General features: G+C 38.9%; 1 protein-coding gene across 7 annotated transcripts in view; it reads left to right on the forward strand.

The window, feature by feature from the left end:
• The window catches only part of LOC135207851 (glycoprotein 3-alpha-L-fucosyltransferase A-like), a 102,969-nt gene that overhangs the window by 30,248 nt on the left and 55,221 nt on the right, over window positions 1-17,500 (forward strand). For all 7 annotated transcript variants that reach the window (XM_064239711.1, XM_064239712.1, XM_064239713.1 and 4 more), the window contains one exon: window positions 14,597-15,856. In XM_064239711.1, coding sequence (XP_064095781.1) covers window positions 14,640-15,856 — 1,217 coding nt within the window. In that variant the 5' untranslated portion in view covers window positions 14,597-14,639. The remainder of the gene's footprint in view (window positions 1-14,596; window positions 15,857-17,500) is intronic.

Raw genomic sequence — 17,500 nt, forward strand, 5'->3', positions numbered from 1 at the left:
AAACGTGTCATGTTTACATGTCATAAACGACTTACAAATCATATTGCTTCTAACGTCACATGCCATATAAACTTCAGGCTATACAGAACGCTCCCTCACCCCCCTACCCCAACACCCCCCTCGTCTTAAAATATGTCATAATCTTTAAAACATGACAATTCAAGACGAAGACTTTGCGTGATCAGTCACCTGGAACGCTTTTCAGGTCAGTGGGTCTAAGGCCGCGTTCATGAAACCTACAATTGCTCGTATAGGGAGCATTAAACGGTCTGTCATTAAGCTCCCAAAATGAGCGTTTTTCGCGCTCGTTTAAAAGACCTCTTAAGAGGGTTTTTACGATCGTGCTCCACGAGATTCCGCGAGATTCCGCGAGGCTTCAAAACGGTTTTTAGACGTAAAACGCCCGTGGAACATGAATGCCATATCGATTTTCCGCCAGCTTAATTGCGGTGTGGAACGAGACCTACATTTTTTTTTTCAGTTGTTAATGATGACGGGTTCCAAATCCGCTGTGAAAATTGGCTGTGATTTGTTTATATATAAATAAATATATATTGCTCCATATATATACAATGTATGCATGTATATTTCTCTGCTATATACATTAAATTCCTATTTACATACGAATTGAATGTCTAATATACACAAGAGAGTTAAATTATCCTCGTGTCCCGTAACATAACCATATCCGCCATATTAGCTGACGTAAGCATTACCTTCTGAATATACTCTCTATTATATTACTCTCTTTTTAACATACGCCAAAAACGCCAATCATTCTCGTCCTACGCCAGTCTTCTTCTTGTGACTGACTGACTGGCTTTATTCCATCAGGAAAAATTTGGCAGATAAAAGAATGAGCCAGTCTTTCAGTCTGATAGTTAATGTCTTGTTTAGTCTGAAGATTATTGCCAGAAAGGGCCAATTAATTAAAATTTTTCAATCGTTGTTATTTTAGATTCATGGCATAACAATAATCACCGTCGACGTCATTACAATTCGTGCCAGAATTATCTCCATCTTTTTTTTTTTTAATAAGTTGTTGTTGTTGATGTTAAAAAAAAAATATATGCGATATTCCTTTGCTGGTGAATTAGACTTCAAAGGCGCCACGAAATTAGCACTGGATGAATGAACAATTTGCCAGAGAGTAAAGTTCAAATGGATTTGAAATGAGTGATGTATATATATACAAATATATGAGAGAGAGAGAGAGAGAGAGAGAGAGAGAGAGAGAGAGAGAGAGAGAGAGAGAGAGAGTACAACTCCAAGAATTCCTTGATTTGACGTAGTGTTCTCGACTGCCCCCTTCCATTAGAAAAGAGAGAGAGAGAGAGAGAGAGAGAGAGAGAGAGAGAGAGAGAGAGAGTGTACAACTCCATGAATTCCTTGGTTTGTCTTAATGTTCTTGACTGCCCCTTCCGAAGGCCTCCACAACAGAAAAGAAGACAATACTGGAAATGATTATTTTTTCGTATAGCTCAAGAAATATCCCTATTTTTATCTCTTTTAAGTGTGAGAGAGAGAGAGAGAGAGAGAGAGAGAGAGAGAGAGAATCTCTTAAAAATACCGCAGTGTAAGGACACAAATGGCAACCCACTCTATATATGGTTCCAATTTAATGTCGAACCGGTGGCCGAAATGCCAGAAGAGAGAGGAGAGAGAGAGAGAGAGAGAGAGAGAGAGGAGAGAGAGATAGAGAGGAGAGAGAGAGAGAGAGAAGGGGGGGGGGGGTTAGTAACATTGTTGGTGCCGTGTTGGGAGGGGGGAGGGGGGGGGGGAGGGTGGAGTCCAAATCTGTCTTTTTGAATTGGTTTGATGGAAGGTGGAACCGGAAGACCGTATGTCTCCAACCTCCTCCTCCACCCTCCCCTATCCCCCCCCAACCCCCTCCCCCTCCTTTCCCTCACCCTCCTCCTCAGCTTCCCATTGTCGCTCTCACAAAGCGTATCGATCATCGTAGGTCTGATCTCTCTCTCTCTCTCTCTCTCTCTCTCTCTCTCTCTCTCTCTCTCTCTCTCTCTCTGCGGTATGATCGCTTTGCACTCTGCCTTGAGTTTTCGCCTTAATTATTATATTCGTTATTTATATCATTATCATTATCTGTATCATTATCATTACGAAGTTCTGTTTAGGGAATTTATTGTCGTACTTACCTGGATACAGGTTTTCTACAGGTAGGTCCTTCTATACCTGTACAAATTCCAGAGGACTATTTATGACCAGATCTTTAGCAAAGTTCTGTTCTAGGGACCTTGAACTTTTTGTCGAACTTACCTGGATACACGTATACCTAATCAGGTTTTCTACAGGTATAGGTCCTTATATTTCTGTACAAATTCCTAAGAACCCTGTTTGACTAAATTCTTAGCAAGAAAGATTCGGGGAATTTAGATAAACAGAATTATTTAATGTCTTTGAATGGTCCTCCAGATTGTCATATCATATTTCATTTTTGGAAAAAAAGTCTGCGAAACGGAAATAAGGAGTTCTTGTTCATTCTCAATGATGTTTGAGTTCCATAATTTTTATAAAATTATTGAAAACTATCTAAAGATTATTTTTTAAATAAGCAAAGAAGATTCTGTGGAACTCATATTTGAATATGGCATCTTTAGGGCGTTGGCAGAATTTATTTATTTATTTATTTTATTATCTTTTTGTTGAAGGTGGATATTGAGGAGAGGTGAAATCCAAATTTAAACGAGTGACCTTTTGGGGATCGACGGAACTTTATAAAAATGCCAAGCATTGCTGAAAGGGTTGATGATATTTTCACTTACTCGGGAAGTAAGCCTACAAACTAATACTTTGTTGTTGTTGTTTTTGTTGTTGTTGTTGTTGTTGTTGTTGTTCTTGCTCTTGGGAGGTGGGGTAGGAAAGCCCTATGGAAAAGCCTAAAAAAGTCTGCAAAAAAAGGTGCTTCTCGTTAACTTCAAGATACAGGAATTTTAGGATAAGCTATTTATGATTCATTTATTAGAATGAAAATGTAAAAAAAAAAATGTGTATGTTAAAAGCACAGAACAATGATTTCTAATAAAATGCAATGCATTTATTTTAATTTTCGTTGGTGAAACAACGTTCTATTCGACCGTAGATTTTAGCACGCGCCCGAGTAAGCTGGACGAAGGATCACACCTTGTTGGCGAAGGTGATAATTCATAATTGTAATGATTATGATAATAATTATGGTAATAATAAATATGATAAACAGAATACCTGTCTCATCGTTTAGGTATTCTCGATTAGTAAATAATAATAATAACAATAATAATAATAATAATAATAATAATAATAATAATAATAGCAGCAATCTCAAGATTGACAAGAAACTCGGTCACTCGATAAGTCGACCGTTACTAAGACAGTGAGTTACTCAGTCGAGTGACTATATTGTAGCAGCCAGCTGACACGGATTGCTATCGACCTTCGTGTCTATAAAGGGGTGTGTGGGTGTGGGGAAGGTGTTGGAGGGGTGGGATGTGGGGGGAGGGTCTGTTTTGTTTAGTTGTTATTGATGTCTTTAAAAGGGTAGTTTATTTTGTGTGTGTTATATTCTCAACATAATGTGTTTTGTCCATGCTACAGTATATGGTTTTAGGAATCTCTCTCTCTCTCTCTCTCTCTCTCTCTCTCTCTCTCTCTCTTCCTCCTCTCTTTCTCTCTCTCTCATACACACACACACACACATTACACACCCCATATCAATGATCCCAAACAGCGCACCTAAGAGAAACAACACTCAAATCCACAAGAGGAATCGAGGAGCATTACCACTTTTCCCATAACCCTCCTACAACAACACTGAAGGTCTACATATTCCTTCCTGTTGATAACCGCCCTTTATAACCCAGGCGACCTTTATATCCCAGTTCCGTCGGGCTATAAAACCCTTCGGCTCTTTGCATAATATTTTGTCTGTCCTGTGACTGTTTAAAGGTTATATCCTGCTTCTAGATAAACAGTTTCGTGTCTTTATCTTTCTTTGAAGGTAACCAGTTTAGTTTGTTGTCATTAACCAGTTTTGTGTCTTTACTCTCTTTGAATATAACCAGATAAACAGTTTTGTGTCTACTTTCTTTGAAGATAACCGGTTTAGTTTGTTATTGTATAACCAGTTTTGTGTCTTTACATCCACTGAATATATAACCAGTTTGAATCTGGTTAGTGGATATAACCAGGTTAGGGTCTTACCTTCATTTTTTGATAACCAATTCGGTTTGTTGTCACTGATATAACCAGGTCTGTCTTTGATCTCTTTGAATATAACCAGATTGATTTATTGTCATTTGATAAAACCTGGTTTATGTCTTGACTCTCTTTGAAAATAACCAGTTTAGCTTGTTGTCCCTGCAGCTAACCAGGTTTGAGCCCTACCTTGCTAACCAGTTCAACTGGTTGCCATTGGATAACCAGCAAACAGAGTGAAATAGTGTCTCTGTAAGTGACTGGACGAAGAGTTAATCGTAAATGGAACCTTCGTGAGTAGCATAAGTCCCACTTAAATGTCCGTTTTCAAGGTCACTCTACTTTCCGTTACTTTAGAGATTAAGTGATTTAGTTTCGTCCAGATGTAAACACATACCGTTTTAGTAGAAGAGAACGTCACTATCCCAGGGACGTTACGTACTGTCATAATATAGGATGAAATGTGCGTATATATGTGTATAAACGCAGAGAGAGTGAGTTTCCGAAACACTCAATTATGAACATAACAGTGTGCACATTAAACAATTGCAGAGAGAGAGAGAGAGAGAGAGAGAGAGAGAGAGAGAGAGAGAGAGAGCGAGTTAACTAAGGATCAGAGGCGGCGCACTATAGGCATTACAGAAAGCCTAGAATTTCATCGAACCAAACCACAAGATCTGATACCTCTCTCTCTCTCTCTCTCTCTCTCTCTCTCTCTCTCTCTTTCGCCGTTTGTATTAATATACACTTTTTGTCCATACTACAATATATGGTCTCTCTCTCTCTCTCTCTCTCTCCCTTTGTTTTCGGGAACTGGTCGATAATCCCCTTCCTTCCTTACGAAATTGTTGTTATAGTGTTAATCGGTCAATGGAGTGTACGCGCGCGCGCGCTGGCATTTCTAGTGCGTCTCACTGCGGCATTGTGGGAGTTATCCCCGTCGGGAATCCCTGGTCCTTAATGGGATTATCCCGCACATGCGCAGTGGGATTCTGTCTCTTCGCATCGTGGCGTCGCCAGGACGTGGCGCTCTGTCAATCAGTGGACGTCAGTCGTGAGATGGAGTTTTGTGACGAGAGAGATTTAGGATTTCTTTTATTTTATTTTTTATTTTATTTTACGGGATTTTGTAATTACACAGTACACAAACACACACACACACATACACACACACACATACACACACACACACACACACACATATATATATACTATATATATATATATATATATATAATATATATATATATATATATACGTATATATATAACACGGTATATATGTAAAAATATAGAATATACTAACGCTTCTTGATGACCGCTGTCGTATCGAAGTGGGCCCGCGGTGGGCGGTCTATTGTGTGGGTGGGTGGGTTTCTGATAGACGGGGTGTGTCAGTTGGGGGCTCTGCCCCCCCCCACCTGCTAAATGCAATAGAGCGGGTATTAAAATGTTCCCACTTAGCGCTAATGCAAAGGACTAATTCTAATTTGATCGGCTTTCGTGTGAGAGAGAGAGAGAGAGAGAGAGAGAGAGAGAGAGGCGAAGGTATGCTCTTTACATTAAACTATCTCTCTCTCTCTCTCTCTCCGATCGATCGTCGGTATGGTATACGCAAATACCTACCCTTCGCCATAGCGACCGGAAGTATCTAGCGCGTCTGCCACGCACAAGGACGCACAATGCTCCGGAATTCCTTCGCTGCTTCCGTGTTTCCGTAAGAGGTTCCAAACCTCACTCACCAGCTCAGCCAACCGACCCCAAATCACTTTAACCTCCTTAAACACGCAACCCCACTCAAAGACCTCCTAGAAGCTACCTCAACCTCTCGGTATGACCTGTAAATCTGAGGAGGTTTTTGAGATATTCTGAGATATTCCTTCAGGAGTAGAAGGTAGTACCTCACCAACAAACCCCCGCTAAAACCCCCCAAGGCCCCTCAAACCCCAAACCCCCACCCCTCACCAACAACCTCCCCCTTCCCTTCACCCCCGAAAAACCCCCCAACCCCCCCTACTCAAACCCCCAAACCCCTCATTCTGTGTGTTTACCTTGGGCTACCTGGTACCTTGTAGTTTAAACATGTAGGGGATATGTTTTCACTTTGATGTTGGAGCCTGGGAATGGGGGGGTGTGTATGGGGGGCTCTGCCCCCCTTTTTTTTTTACAGAATTCCGAATTGGTAGAGGTGAGGTGAGATGTAAGATGAGAGAGAGAGAGAGAGAGAGAGAGAGAGAGAGAGAGAGATCCTCCTCCTCCTCGTCCGCTGTTCCCTGCTCCCTGTTCCCCCGTAGGATCAATACGGCACCGTTAACTCCAGGTCTGCTGCAGCAGAGAAGAAGAAGAAGAAGAAGAAGAAGAAGGAAGTCCTGAGACGTTTTCTCTCTCTCTCTCTCTCTCTCTCTCTCTCTCTCTCTCTCTTAAGTGCCCGGGAGATAAGCTACGAGAGAAAAGTGTGGTCAGTGATTAAGTGGGCTCTGTCTTCTTTCTAATGGATGAGATAAAGTGTATGTATGTATACATATTTATATACATAAAAAATATACACATACACATACACACGTACACATATTCAACAATCCTCAAAAGAGATATACATACATATATATAATATACATTTTTATATACATAGAAAAATATACACACATACACATACATACATACACATATTCAACAATCCTCAATAGAGAGATATACATACATATATATAATACACATATTTATGCACATAAAAATATGCACTCATATATACACATACATACATACATACATACATACATACACATTTTCAACAATCCTCAAAAGAGAGATTTGGGTACCCCCTAAAAAGGGGGGATGGTTAGGCTATTTAGGGGAGGTCCTTTGAGAGAGGGGTCATCATTAATTCAGAGGTCAGGGTCGCCCTAAAGTGACCTGGAGATTTAGGGACGAGTAGTAAAGGAACTTGAGGATTCAGGGACAAATAATAAAGAAACTTTTAATGATTTAGGGACAAATCGTAAAGAAACTCGGGTATTTAGGGATAATAAGTAAACGAAAACATAAAATGGAAAAACTAGAAAAAAGATCAAATAAAAACTATGGATCTTTACTGGTTGAATAAAAATGAAAAATATTTAAATAAAAAATATTAAATGAAGAGGAAAGTGAAAAGGAATTTTGAGAAACAAACCGAAAACGAAGAAAGATAACTGAGGAGATAAAAGTATTTTCATAACTGAAGTAGTAAGCCTAGGTGAAAAAAATAATACCAATAAAGAGTATAAACAGCAAAAATTGAATAAGATAACGAACGAATATGCTAATTATGTACGTGTTTTTAGAGAGAGAGAGAGAGAGAGAGAGAGAGAGAGAGAGAGAGAGAGAGAGAGAGAGAGAGAGATTTCCTTATCCTGGGAAAATTGAAAATGGTTCTCAGAAAAACACCAGTGAGTCTTTAGCTAAAGGTACCTCCACATATCAGAGAGAGAGAGAGAGAGAGAGAGAGAGAGAGAGAGAGAGAGAGAGAATATATTTTCTTAAGAAAGTCATTCCCTCAACCCTGGCCATAGCTTGAATGCACCTTTAACACACCCCTCGGTCCCCCCCCCCCCTCTCTCTCTCTCTCTCTCTCTCTCTCTCTCTCTCGTAAAGGATATCTTAGATGAATGGACACATAACGCACTCATACAGGGAAGATCATGTGAGCCTTTCTCCCTCATCCTAGCATTCCTAACCCCTCCCCCACACCCCCCCCCCTCTCTCTCCTACCACTCCTGTCATATTACAAGGATACAGCCCCCCCCCCTCTCCCAGGGCACCGTCTCCCTACCCTCTAGTATGGCACCCCCCAGTGGCACTTGCTGTTATCAATTACCTGTGAGGGTATTTCAGCTGCCAACCTGTTTTGTGTTGGGGGTACTAAATTAATAATAATAATAATAATAATAAGTAATATAATAATAACAATTCTTTGTTATATATATATATATATATATATATATATATATATATATATATATATATATATATATATATATATATATATCTACACATACCACTTGTTTACTTGTTTACTTGTCTGCCAGGGAAATAAGCACTTTGATGTTTACCTCAGCAACTCGAGCTTCATTTTTAATTCCTTGAAGGATGAATTTGTGTTCTCTCTCTCTCTCCTCCTCTCTCTCTCTCTCTCTCTACTTAACTATGAGAGAAAAGGCTGCTCTCTTTAGGTCTCCCAGTAACTGAGAGAGGTCACGAATCCGTTTTATATACGAGATTTAAATGTTTGTAGGTGAAGTGAGAGAGAGGTGGCATCAGGAATGAAGTGTGAGAGAAATTTATGTTCAGGCGTTTATGTCCGTCATTCTCTCATTCTTTTCCTCTCTCTCTCTCGTACTTTATTCTGCCCTCATTTCATCCTAGAACGATGAATAGATAATGAGAGATGATTAAGTACAGCAGAAAAATTATTACTCTCTACCACACAGACATTAATCACATATTGCATTCTCAAAACATACTCTGTATCTATTGATGGATTACCCTCTCCCTTTTGGGACTGCATAGCAAAGAGCTTGCGCTGGGCTTCGATCACGAGATCCGTTACCTAGGAAACTGGGAGTGGCAATATGGCTGCCATGTTGGTGCTATCTCGGAGGTCAGTGAGTAACTCACATAGGTCAGGAGGTCATTTGTTTATTTCTGTGGAATCGGTAATGGGTTATTTTTGGACATCTGTTTGATGTGTATATGTATGTGTGTATGTATATATGTATGTGTACACACACACAAACACAGAAGACCAACTACCTCCTAGCAGTCCTCTGGGCTTTTTTTTTTTTTTCAGTAACTGAAATTAGTAGTGAAACTTCCCGCCATCTTGGAAGCATCTCATTTTAATTAGTACTCCCTCAGACATCGTCGTTTTCTTTGCATTATTATTCATTCTCGTTTTCCATATTTTTTGTTTTGTTTACATTCATGTTTAAAGGGTCAATTAATCTCGGGATTTTTCGTCCTCGAGAGTCTATTATTTATTCGAGTTTTTTCATATTCTGAGAGAGAGAGAGAGAGAGAGAGAAGAGAGAGAGAGAGAGAGAGAGAGAGAGAGAGAGAGAGAGATAAATTTTTTGTCTATTATAGAGAACGAGAAAAAACTTTTGTCTATTAGAGAGAGAGAGAGAAGAGAAAGAGAGAGAATCTCTTGTCTGTTAGAGAAAGAGAATTTTTTCTTTTAGAGAAAGAGAGAATCTTTTGTCCGTTAGAGAAAGAGAGAGAGAGAGAAATCTTTTGTCTGTTATAAAGAGAGAGATAGAGAATTTTTTCTCTTAGAGAAAGAGAGAATCTTTTGTCTGTGAGAGAGAGAGAGAGAGAGAGAGAGAGAGAGAGAGAGAGAGAGAGAGAGAGAGAGAAATTCGTGTCCAGAATAATTACACCAAATCAAGGAGAACTGAGGAAGGGTCTTGAGTCTTGTATATATTAGGTTTATCCTTTATGTTCTTAATTTTGGACTTGTTAGAATGGGAGAGTACGGAAGGAAAGTAGTGTCCTCTCTCTCCTCTCTCTCTCTCTCTCTCTCTCTCTCTCTCTCTCTCGACATCTCAACACCACTCACAGATTCCCAGATGATGTGAAGCTCTCCCCATCATCTCAGAGAGCTAAACGTCGTTGCTAAACTCCCAGATGACGTGGGGGAGCTCTGAGTAACATCATCATTCCTTTACCCAGATGATGTTTATGGACATATCTATTTAAATGCCTTGATTCAAACCGACGGAGAAGAAGTGATTTTGACTGGGTTATCACACATACGTACACAAAGACACACACACGCTCTTACACACAAACACAAACTCCAGCCATTGCTTGCCTAAAAGGTGACCAGAAAGGTCTCATGCCTTTCAAGAATGACTTCTGAAGAGAGAGAGAGAGAGAGAGAGAGAGAGAGAGAGAGAGAGAGCGAGAGAGAGAGAGAGAGAGAGAGAGAGAGAGAGAGGTAATAGATGCAGGTTCTCCTATTTGGGTAATGTCATTGAATGGATACGGGTTTACAAAATGACAAACATAAATATTGAGGATATTGTAGATTGGGAGACATTATAGACTGACGTTTCTGCAATGGAATGATGATTGACTGGACTCTCTCTCTCTCTCTCTCTCTCTCTCTCTCTCTCTCTCTCTCTCTCTCTCTCTCATTGCTGCTTTTATAAGCAATTTACGCGTGACGTTTAGTGCGCCTGTGCAACGAGCAGATATCAGGAAACGTCCATTACACCTTTTCTTTTCATTGCTTTTGAAATTGTGCTTCGCCTCAAGTAGTGAGCAAGAGAGCAGCCCTGTCTTAGCATCTGCTTGTCTTTCTGTATATATATGGATGTGTGTGTATGAGTGTGTGCATTTATGTATATATATATATGAATGTATGCTTAATGCATCAAGAAGTTCCTGTATACTTGTCACTGCATCCCAAAAAGTAAAGTGGGGTCTAGTGTACCCAATGTGTTCTAGTATATTTTCTTATTTTATCCTTCTTGGGTATGTATGTATGTATGTATGTATGTATGTATGTATGTATGTATGTATGTATGTATGTATGTATGTATGTATGCGTATGCATGTATGTATGTATGTATGTGTATATAAGTATGTATGTATGCTTAATAAAAACTACACATAATTATGTCACTGCATCCCAGAAAGTAATACAGGATCTAGTTTACCCAATGTGTTCAATTAGTATCTTTTTGCCTTTTTATTCTTCTTCTTGGGAATGTGTGTATGTATATGTATGTATGTTAAAACATCAAGAATACCCATGCTTATGTCACCGAATCCCAAAGCCAAGATCTAGTTTTGATAAGGAGGAATTCATTGTTGTCACCCTTCTACATTGTATTTTTGAAATGAGATTTATTACATAAATCCCACAAAACAGTTTGGTAAGATAAGACTATCTAACATAAAAAAAATACAGATGGTCAGATTCCCACGCGTTATCATTCTTAATGCTTATATATTAAATGCGAACATGCCAAGGACATTCAATGATTTTCTCCATGGATAAAAACTCTGTTTTAAATCTTCTTTCGCACATATTTGAATACGTCCAGTGTCTTTGAATATGAAGAAATGAAAAAAAAGGTGCGGTTGTATAATATATGATTATATAGATATAATGTATATATAGAATTATATTATACATTAGTTTTATAATAAGAATATATTAGAGAATATAGGATATAAGAACCTAATATATAATTAATAAAGATATATAAATACAGAATATATATATATAAGCTTATATAGAATATAGATAGTAAGTATAGATAGCGATTAGATATATATTCATATATATATAATATATATATAAGATAACTATATATAGACTTAAGATAGATATATTAGTATACTTTATATCTAGATATATAGGAATGATATATATTATCTATAGTATATCTATATTATAGATATGATCGATAGTAAGTATATATGATTTACAATCATAATGAAGTTTATAGTAATATAGAAGATATTAGATAGATAGATATATCATAGACTAAGTATATTAAGTATATATATTTATATATATTAGATTAATTTTTTTATTTCATAAATATTATAATATAATCTTATATCTTATAAAGTATATAGATATATAATTATATCTATAATCATATATATAGATACATATAGATATATATATATAGATATATATATCTATATATATTAATCTTATATCTAGACTATAAGGCTGATATAATAGATAGATATAGATAACATATAGATTATATAATATAATAGATATACAGATATTATATCTATAGGGTAGATATATAATAAGAATATATATATACTATATAAGATTTATTTACATACAGAGATTATATATATAGATATATTAGATATTAGAATTTTATATAATATATCATACATATAAGTATATAGATAATATAATAATAGATAGATATCATATAACCTACTAGATTAATATTATCTATATATCTATAAGTATATATAATTCTATATGTATCTATATCTATCTATATATAGATATAGGATATAGATATAGATATAGATATAGATATATATATATATATATATATATATATATATATATATATATATATATAATATATATATATATATATATATATATATCTATATATATACATATACATATAAATAATTGCAATTACCGTAACACTCTTTTTTGGACACACACTACAAACCCTAAATTCCAGACGAAGAAACATATGAAGAAATTAGGACGTCTGGGTGGATCTGCCCCTCGGCCCCCCTCCCCCCAAAATACCGTAGATTCCCCTACCCCATTCCCTTCCACGTAGGACCTGGGAAAACGAACCAATGGCTGCTGGTGAATGCCATTAAAAAGCATGAGCCCGTGCTGGCAAAATGATAATCAATTAAGACGATTTATGGCGACAGAAAGAAATTTTGATAAATGATTCTTTTTCCCTTTGAATATTTAAACTTATTTGATACGCGGCATATGGATTCCTGCCCGCCTCGTGCCTTTAAAAAAAATAATAATAAAACTTTGAATATAAATATAAATAATATACTGCAAATGGAACCGGAGTAATATAGAATAATGACCAAAAATAAAAGATAACAAAAAAAGACTCAAGATGTCGCCGGTGTTATAGTGGTGCAATTCTCATTTGTATCCGAATCTGCTTCTGCCCCGGAGAGAGAGAGAGAGAGAGAGAGAGAGAGAGAGAGAGAGAGGAAATAAGCAATACTCAAGATAATCGTCTTAGAAAAATAACCGACACGATTACATACACCCCGTAATGCTTCATTCTGAGAGAGAGAGAGAAAGAGTGAGAGAGAGAGAGAGAGAGAGAGAGAGAGAGAGAGAGAACATCGCGTATCGTTACCGTGCATGATTCTACAGAAAACGCTCTTTCTCTCTCCCGGCTTCAGAAGTCTCTGATGCAGTGACATCCAAAGCACAATAGCTTACGAAAAAAAAGTGTGAAGAGAGAGAGAGAGAGAGAGAGAGAGAGAGAGAGAGAGAGAGAGAGAGAGATGCTACGGTTGATATGGTCGAGATGGCCATTGCCTACAGGTGGGGACTTCGGCCGTGTGGGTTACCAACTTCTTAATCCAGGCTCAGCTCGGGTTGAATGAACAACCGAGACAAGAAATTGATTCCTTCAGGAGCTGATGGAATGTGTCAGAGAGAGAGAGAGAGAGAGAGAGAGAGAGAGAGAGAGAGAGAGAGAGAGATGTATGATCATAACGTCTATCAAGGTTTATGATTTCTATAATATGATTTTTAGTAACTGATTCTGAGAGAGAGAGAGAGAGAGAGAGAGAGAGAGAGAGAGAGAGAGAGAGAGAGAGAAAGAGAGAGGAAATATTCAATATAGCCAAAATAATTCGTTGAAAAATTAATATCAACAGGCAAAGAATTATATATTTCAGGACAAGTTATTTTGTTTTCTTGTTTTGGGCAGACATTTTAGAATTGGTTTTCTTTCCATTTGCAGGGATACCAATATATCTTATACTTTTGTTGTGCCATCTTTATTTTGCAGAAATATTAATATTGGAACCGTTTATTTCTTTGCTTTTCATTTGTCAAGATTTTGATATCTTTATTGTTTCCCTTTGCCTCTATTTTGTTTTTGCATTCTGCGTTTTGCAGGATTATTAATATTTGATTCGTATTTGTTTGCTGTTTTTGCGAAGATACTCACTTAGTGTTTTTGTTTCCTCTTCCTTCCCTTTTGCACAAAAGCTAAGGTTTGTTTCTGTAGAAGTATCAATACTGTATTTGTCAGCTGTCTTTGCCAAGATACTAACAATTATTTTTTATCCCTTTTGCCCAGATACAGTGACTGATTTTGCTCCCTTTTGCCCAGATACAGTGAATGTTTTTGGTCCCTTTTGCCCAGATACAGTGACTGATTTTGCTCCCTTTTGCCCAGATACAGTGACTGATTTTGCTCCCTTTTGCCCAGATACAGTGAGTGTTTTTGCTCCCTTTTGCCCAGATACAGTGACTGATTTTGCTCCCTTTTGCCCAGATACAGTGAATGTTTTTGCTCCCTTTTGCCTAGATACAGAGACTGATTTTGCTCCCTTGTGCCCAGATACAGTGACTGATTTTGCTCCTTTTTGCTCCCTTTTGTCCAGACACAGTGACTGATTTTGTTCCTTTTTCCCCAGATACAGAGACTGATTTTGCTCCCTTTTGCTCCCTTTTGTCCAGACACAGTGACTGATTTTGTTCCCTTTTCCCCAGATACAGAGACTGATTTTGCTCCCTTTTGCTCCCTTTTGTCCAGACACAGTGACTGATTTTGCTCCCTTTTCATTTGTAGAAGTATCAATACTATTTTTGTCTGCCGTCTTTACCAAGATACTAACGACTGTCTTTGTTTCCCCTTTTCTAGTGGTGGATCAGCTGATGGTGGCGGGTGGGTAGGAGGCAGTAGGATGCCCAGAGTGTCTTTGCGTCGTGGCCTCCTCTACTTGTCGGCCGCGACCACCTTCTCTCTCCTGCTGGTGTCAGTCCACCAGCCTGGGGGAACCTGGCTCAATGGCCCCCCATCCTCGCCCATCACCCTGCGGAGGCAGCAGCAGGCCGCTGCTGCAGCCGCTGCTCCTGCAGGAGGAGGAGGAGCTCATGCGGACCACCCGGTTCTCGAGGTGGTAGAGGAGGAAGCCGAGAGCGGCGCAAGGCCTAACGGCGCAGGCCTTCAAGACGCCCTCCTCGAGGACGGAGCCTTAGCAGAGCCCGATACCTACCAGAGGGTCCTGCCCTCCGTCCCACGCCCCCAGCCCCTGCCCAACGTCAGCCTGACGACGCTCCCCCCAGCCGTGCGCCCCTGGTACCTGGACGGGGGCCAGCTCCGCCCCGACGCACCCCTCGATGGGGAGCAGTGGCTGCGCTCCCAGAGGCTGTGGCCCGACGAGGAGACCTCCGGCGACCGCATCGTAGAGCAACTGATGTTCCGTCCGCCCCCGCCGCCCCCGCGCCTGGAGGACCACCCCGACCCCTCGGCGGCCGACGGGTCCTCCGCTCCTCCGCCCTACAAGAAGATCCTAATGTACAATGGCATGAACTCCTGGGGCCTGCGGGCCGGGCGCGGGCAGTTCGTGAAGCTGAGGTGCCCGGTGGACACTTGCGTGCTGACGGGCAGCCGGTCCGAGATCTCGACGGCGGATGCCGTCATGTTCAAGGACCACTTCAGCATGCCCCCTAACAAGCGCGACCCACGCCAGGTTTGGGTCATGTTCATGCTGGAGTGCCCCATGCATACCCAGCACTTCACCAACAAGAACGTCTTCAACTGGACGGCCACCTACCGCCACGACTCTGACATCGTGGCTCCCTACGAGAAATGGGTCCACTACGACCCGAGCGTCCGGCAGAAGCCGCAGGACGTCAACTATGCCGCCAACAAGACCAAGCAGGTCGCCTGGTTCGTGTCGAATTGCGGTGCCAGGAACAACCGCCTGCAGTACGCAAAGGAGCTCGGCAAGTATATAGGCGTGGACATCTTCGGGGCCTGCGGCACCAAGCGCTGCCCGAGGTCCAACTCCGCCAAGTGCTTCGAGATGCTCAACAAGGACTACAAGTTCTACCTGGCTTTCGAGAACTCCAACTGCCGCGACTACATCACCGAGAAGTTCTTCGTTAACGGTCTCAGGTGAGTTGAGTTGTTGTCTTCTTTGCCCCTCTGGGGAATTTGATTCCAGTTCTGTGCATGTGTCAGTTCTGCCTGTATCTTGATACCAGTTCTGTACATGTGTCAGTTCTGCTTATATTATGATACCAGTTCTGTATACGGGCCAGTTCTGCCTGATACCAGTTCTGTACATGTACCAGTTCTGCCTGTATTTTGATACCAATTCTGTATATGTGTCAGTTCTGCCTGTTTAGATTAACCAGTTCCTGTTAAAAAAAAAAAAAAAACAATGTTACCATTCCTGCCTATATTATGATACCAGTTCTGTACATGTGCCAGTTCTGCCTGATACCAGTTCTGTACATGTACCAGCTCTGCCTGTATTTTGATACCAGTTCTGTACTATGTGTCAGTTCTGTCTGTATTATGATACCAGTTCTGTACATGTACCAGTTCTGCCTGTATATTGACACCTTGCAGTTGATTTATAATTTATTGCACCTGTTCAATCAGTGCCTGAGGTGTGTGACTGAAGTGCATGATGAATATGGTAACTCGATTCAAAACGTCCCAAAACTCTGTAGTGAAAATTGTTAACAAAATGGCAACAGTACTGACAGTTTGTAGATTTAACAGACATTTTTGCAAATCAGCAGTAAAGCTTAGTAAAATTGGTGATCATAGATGTTACGGACTTATATAGACTTATATAGATTTTAGTGATTTGTTGTATATAGTGAGAATTGATAGCAAAATGGTGATGTTTCTGAGAATTTGTAAGTTCAACATTAATTTTTTTTTTATAAGTAGGTAAGCTTAGGATAGAATAGTTGCTATAGTTATATTATAGATACTTGGGATTTATAGATGTGGATTGATATAAAAGCTGTACAAATACTATAAATACTAAGGAATCGCAGACGTGAATAGATATTCATGATTTATTATATAATGCAGACTCTTAAGAGTTACAGACATGGATAGCTATTAAATATTTATAGATATTGCTACTGAAGATTTACAGACGCGAGTCAATATTAAGTATATTCATATATTCATAGGTACCATAGACACTAAGGATTTATTGACCCGAGCCTAGTTTTCATTTGTACATATATACCATTTTTTCAGTTTACCCAAAGAATATACAAAAAAATTTCTTCTTTCGAAATTCAAATTATGAAATAAAACCTTGAAATTATAATTGTTTCTCTAAATCATAGATAGTACCTTAGCTTTGTCCAATCTTTAGAATCAGGAATCATCACAAGGAATTTGATCTGACTGATATAAAAAAAAGAAATCTTTGGCTCCTCACGATTCTGTAAAAAAAAAATAAATAAATAAATAAAAAAAACTTCAGTATCTGAAATAACAAGGCGTCATCGCTGAGTTCCCAACATCCGGTGATTTTAAGTTTCCTGGAAGATCTGGATTGCTAGTTCCAGAACGCTTCTGGATCTTACTGGATAGTTTTTTTTATTAACTTTTTATGTTTGCGTATATGTTGCGTTGTATTCGTAAGGAATTTTTCGTAGTATATATATATATATATATATATATATATATATATATATATATATATATATACTATATATATATATATATATATAATTATTACATATATATATATATATATATATATATATATATATATATATATAT

This window comes from Macrobrachium nipponense, chromosome 34 (assembly GCF_015104395.2).
Source record: "Macrobrachium nipponense isolate FS-2020 chromosome 34, ASM1510439v2, whole genome shotgun sequence".
Lineage (NCBI taxonomy): Eukaryota > Metazoa > Arthropoda > Malacostraca > Decapoda > Palaemonidae > Macrobrachium > Macrobrachium nipponense.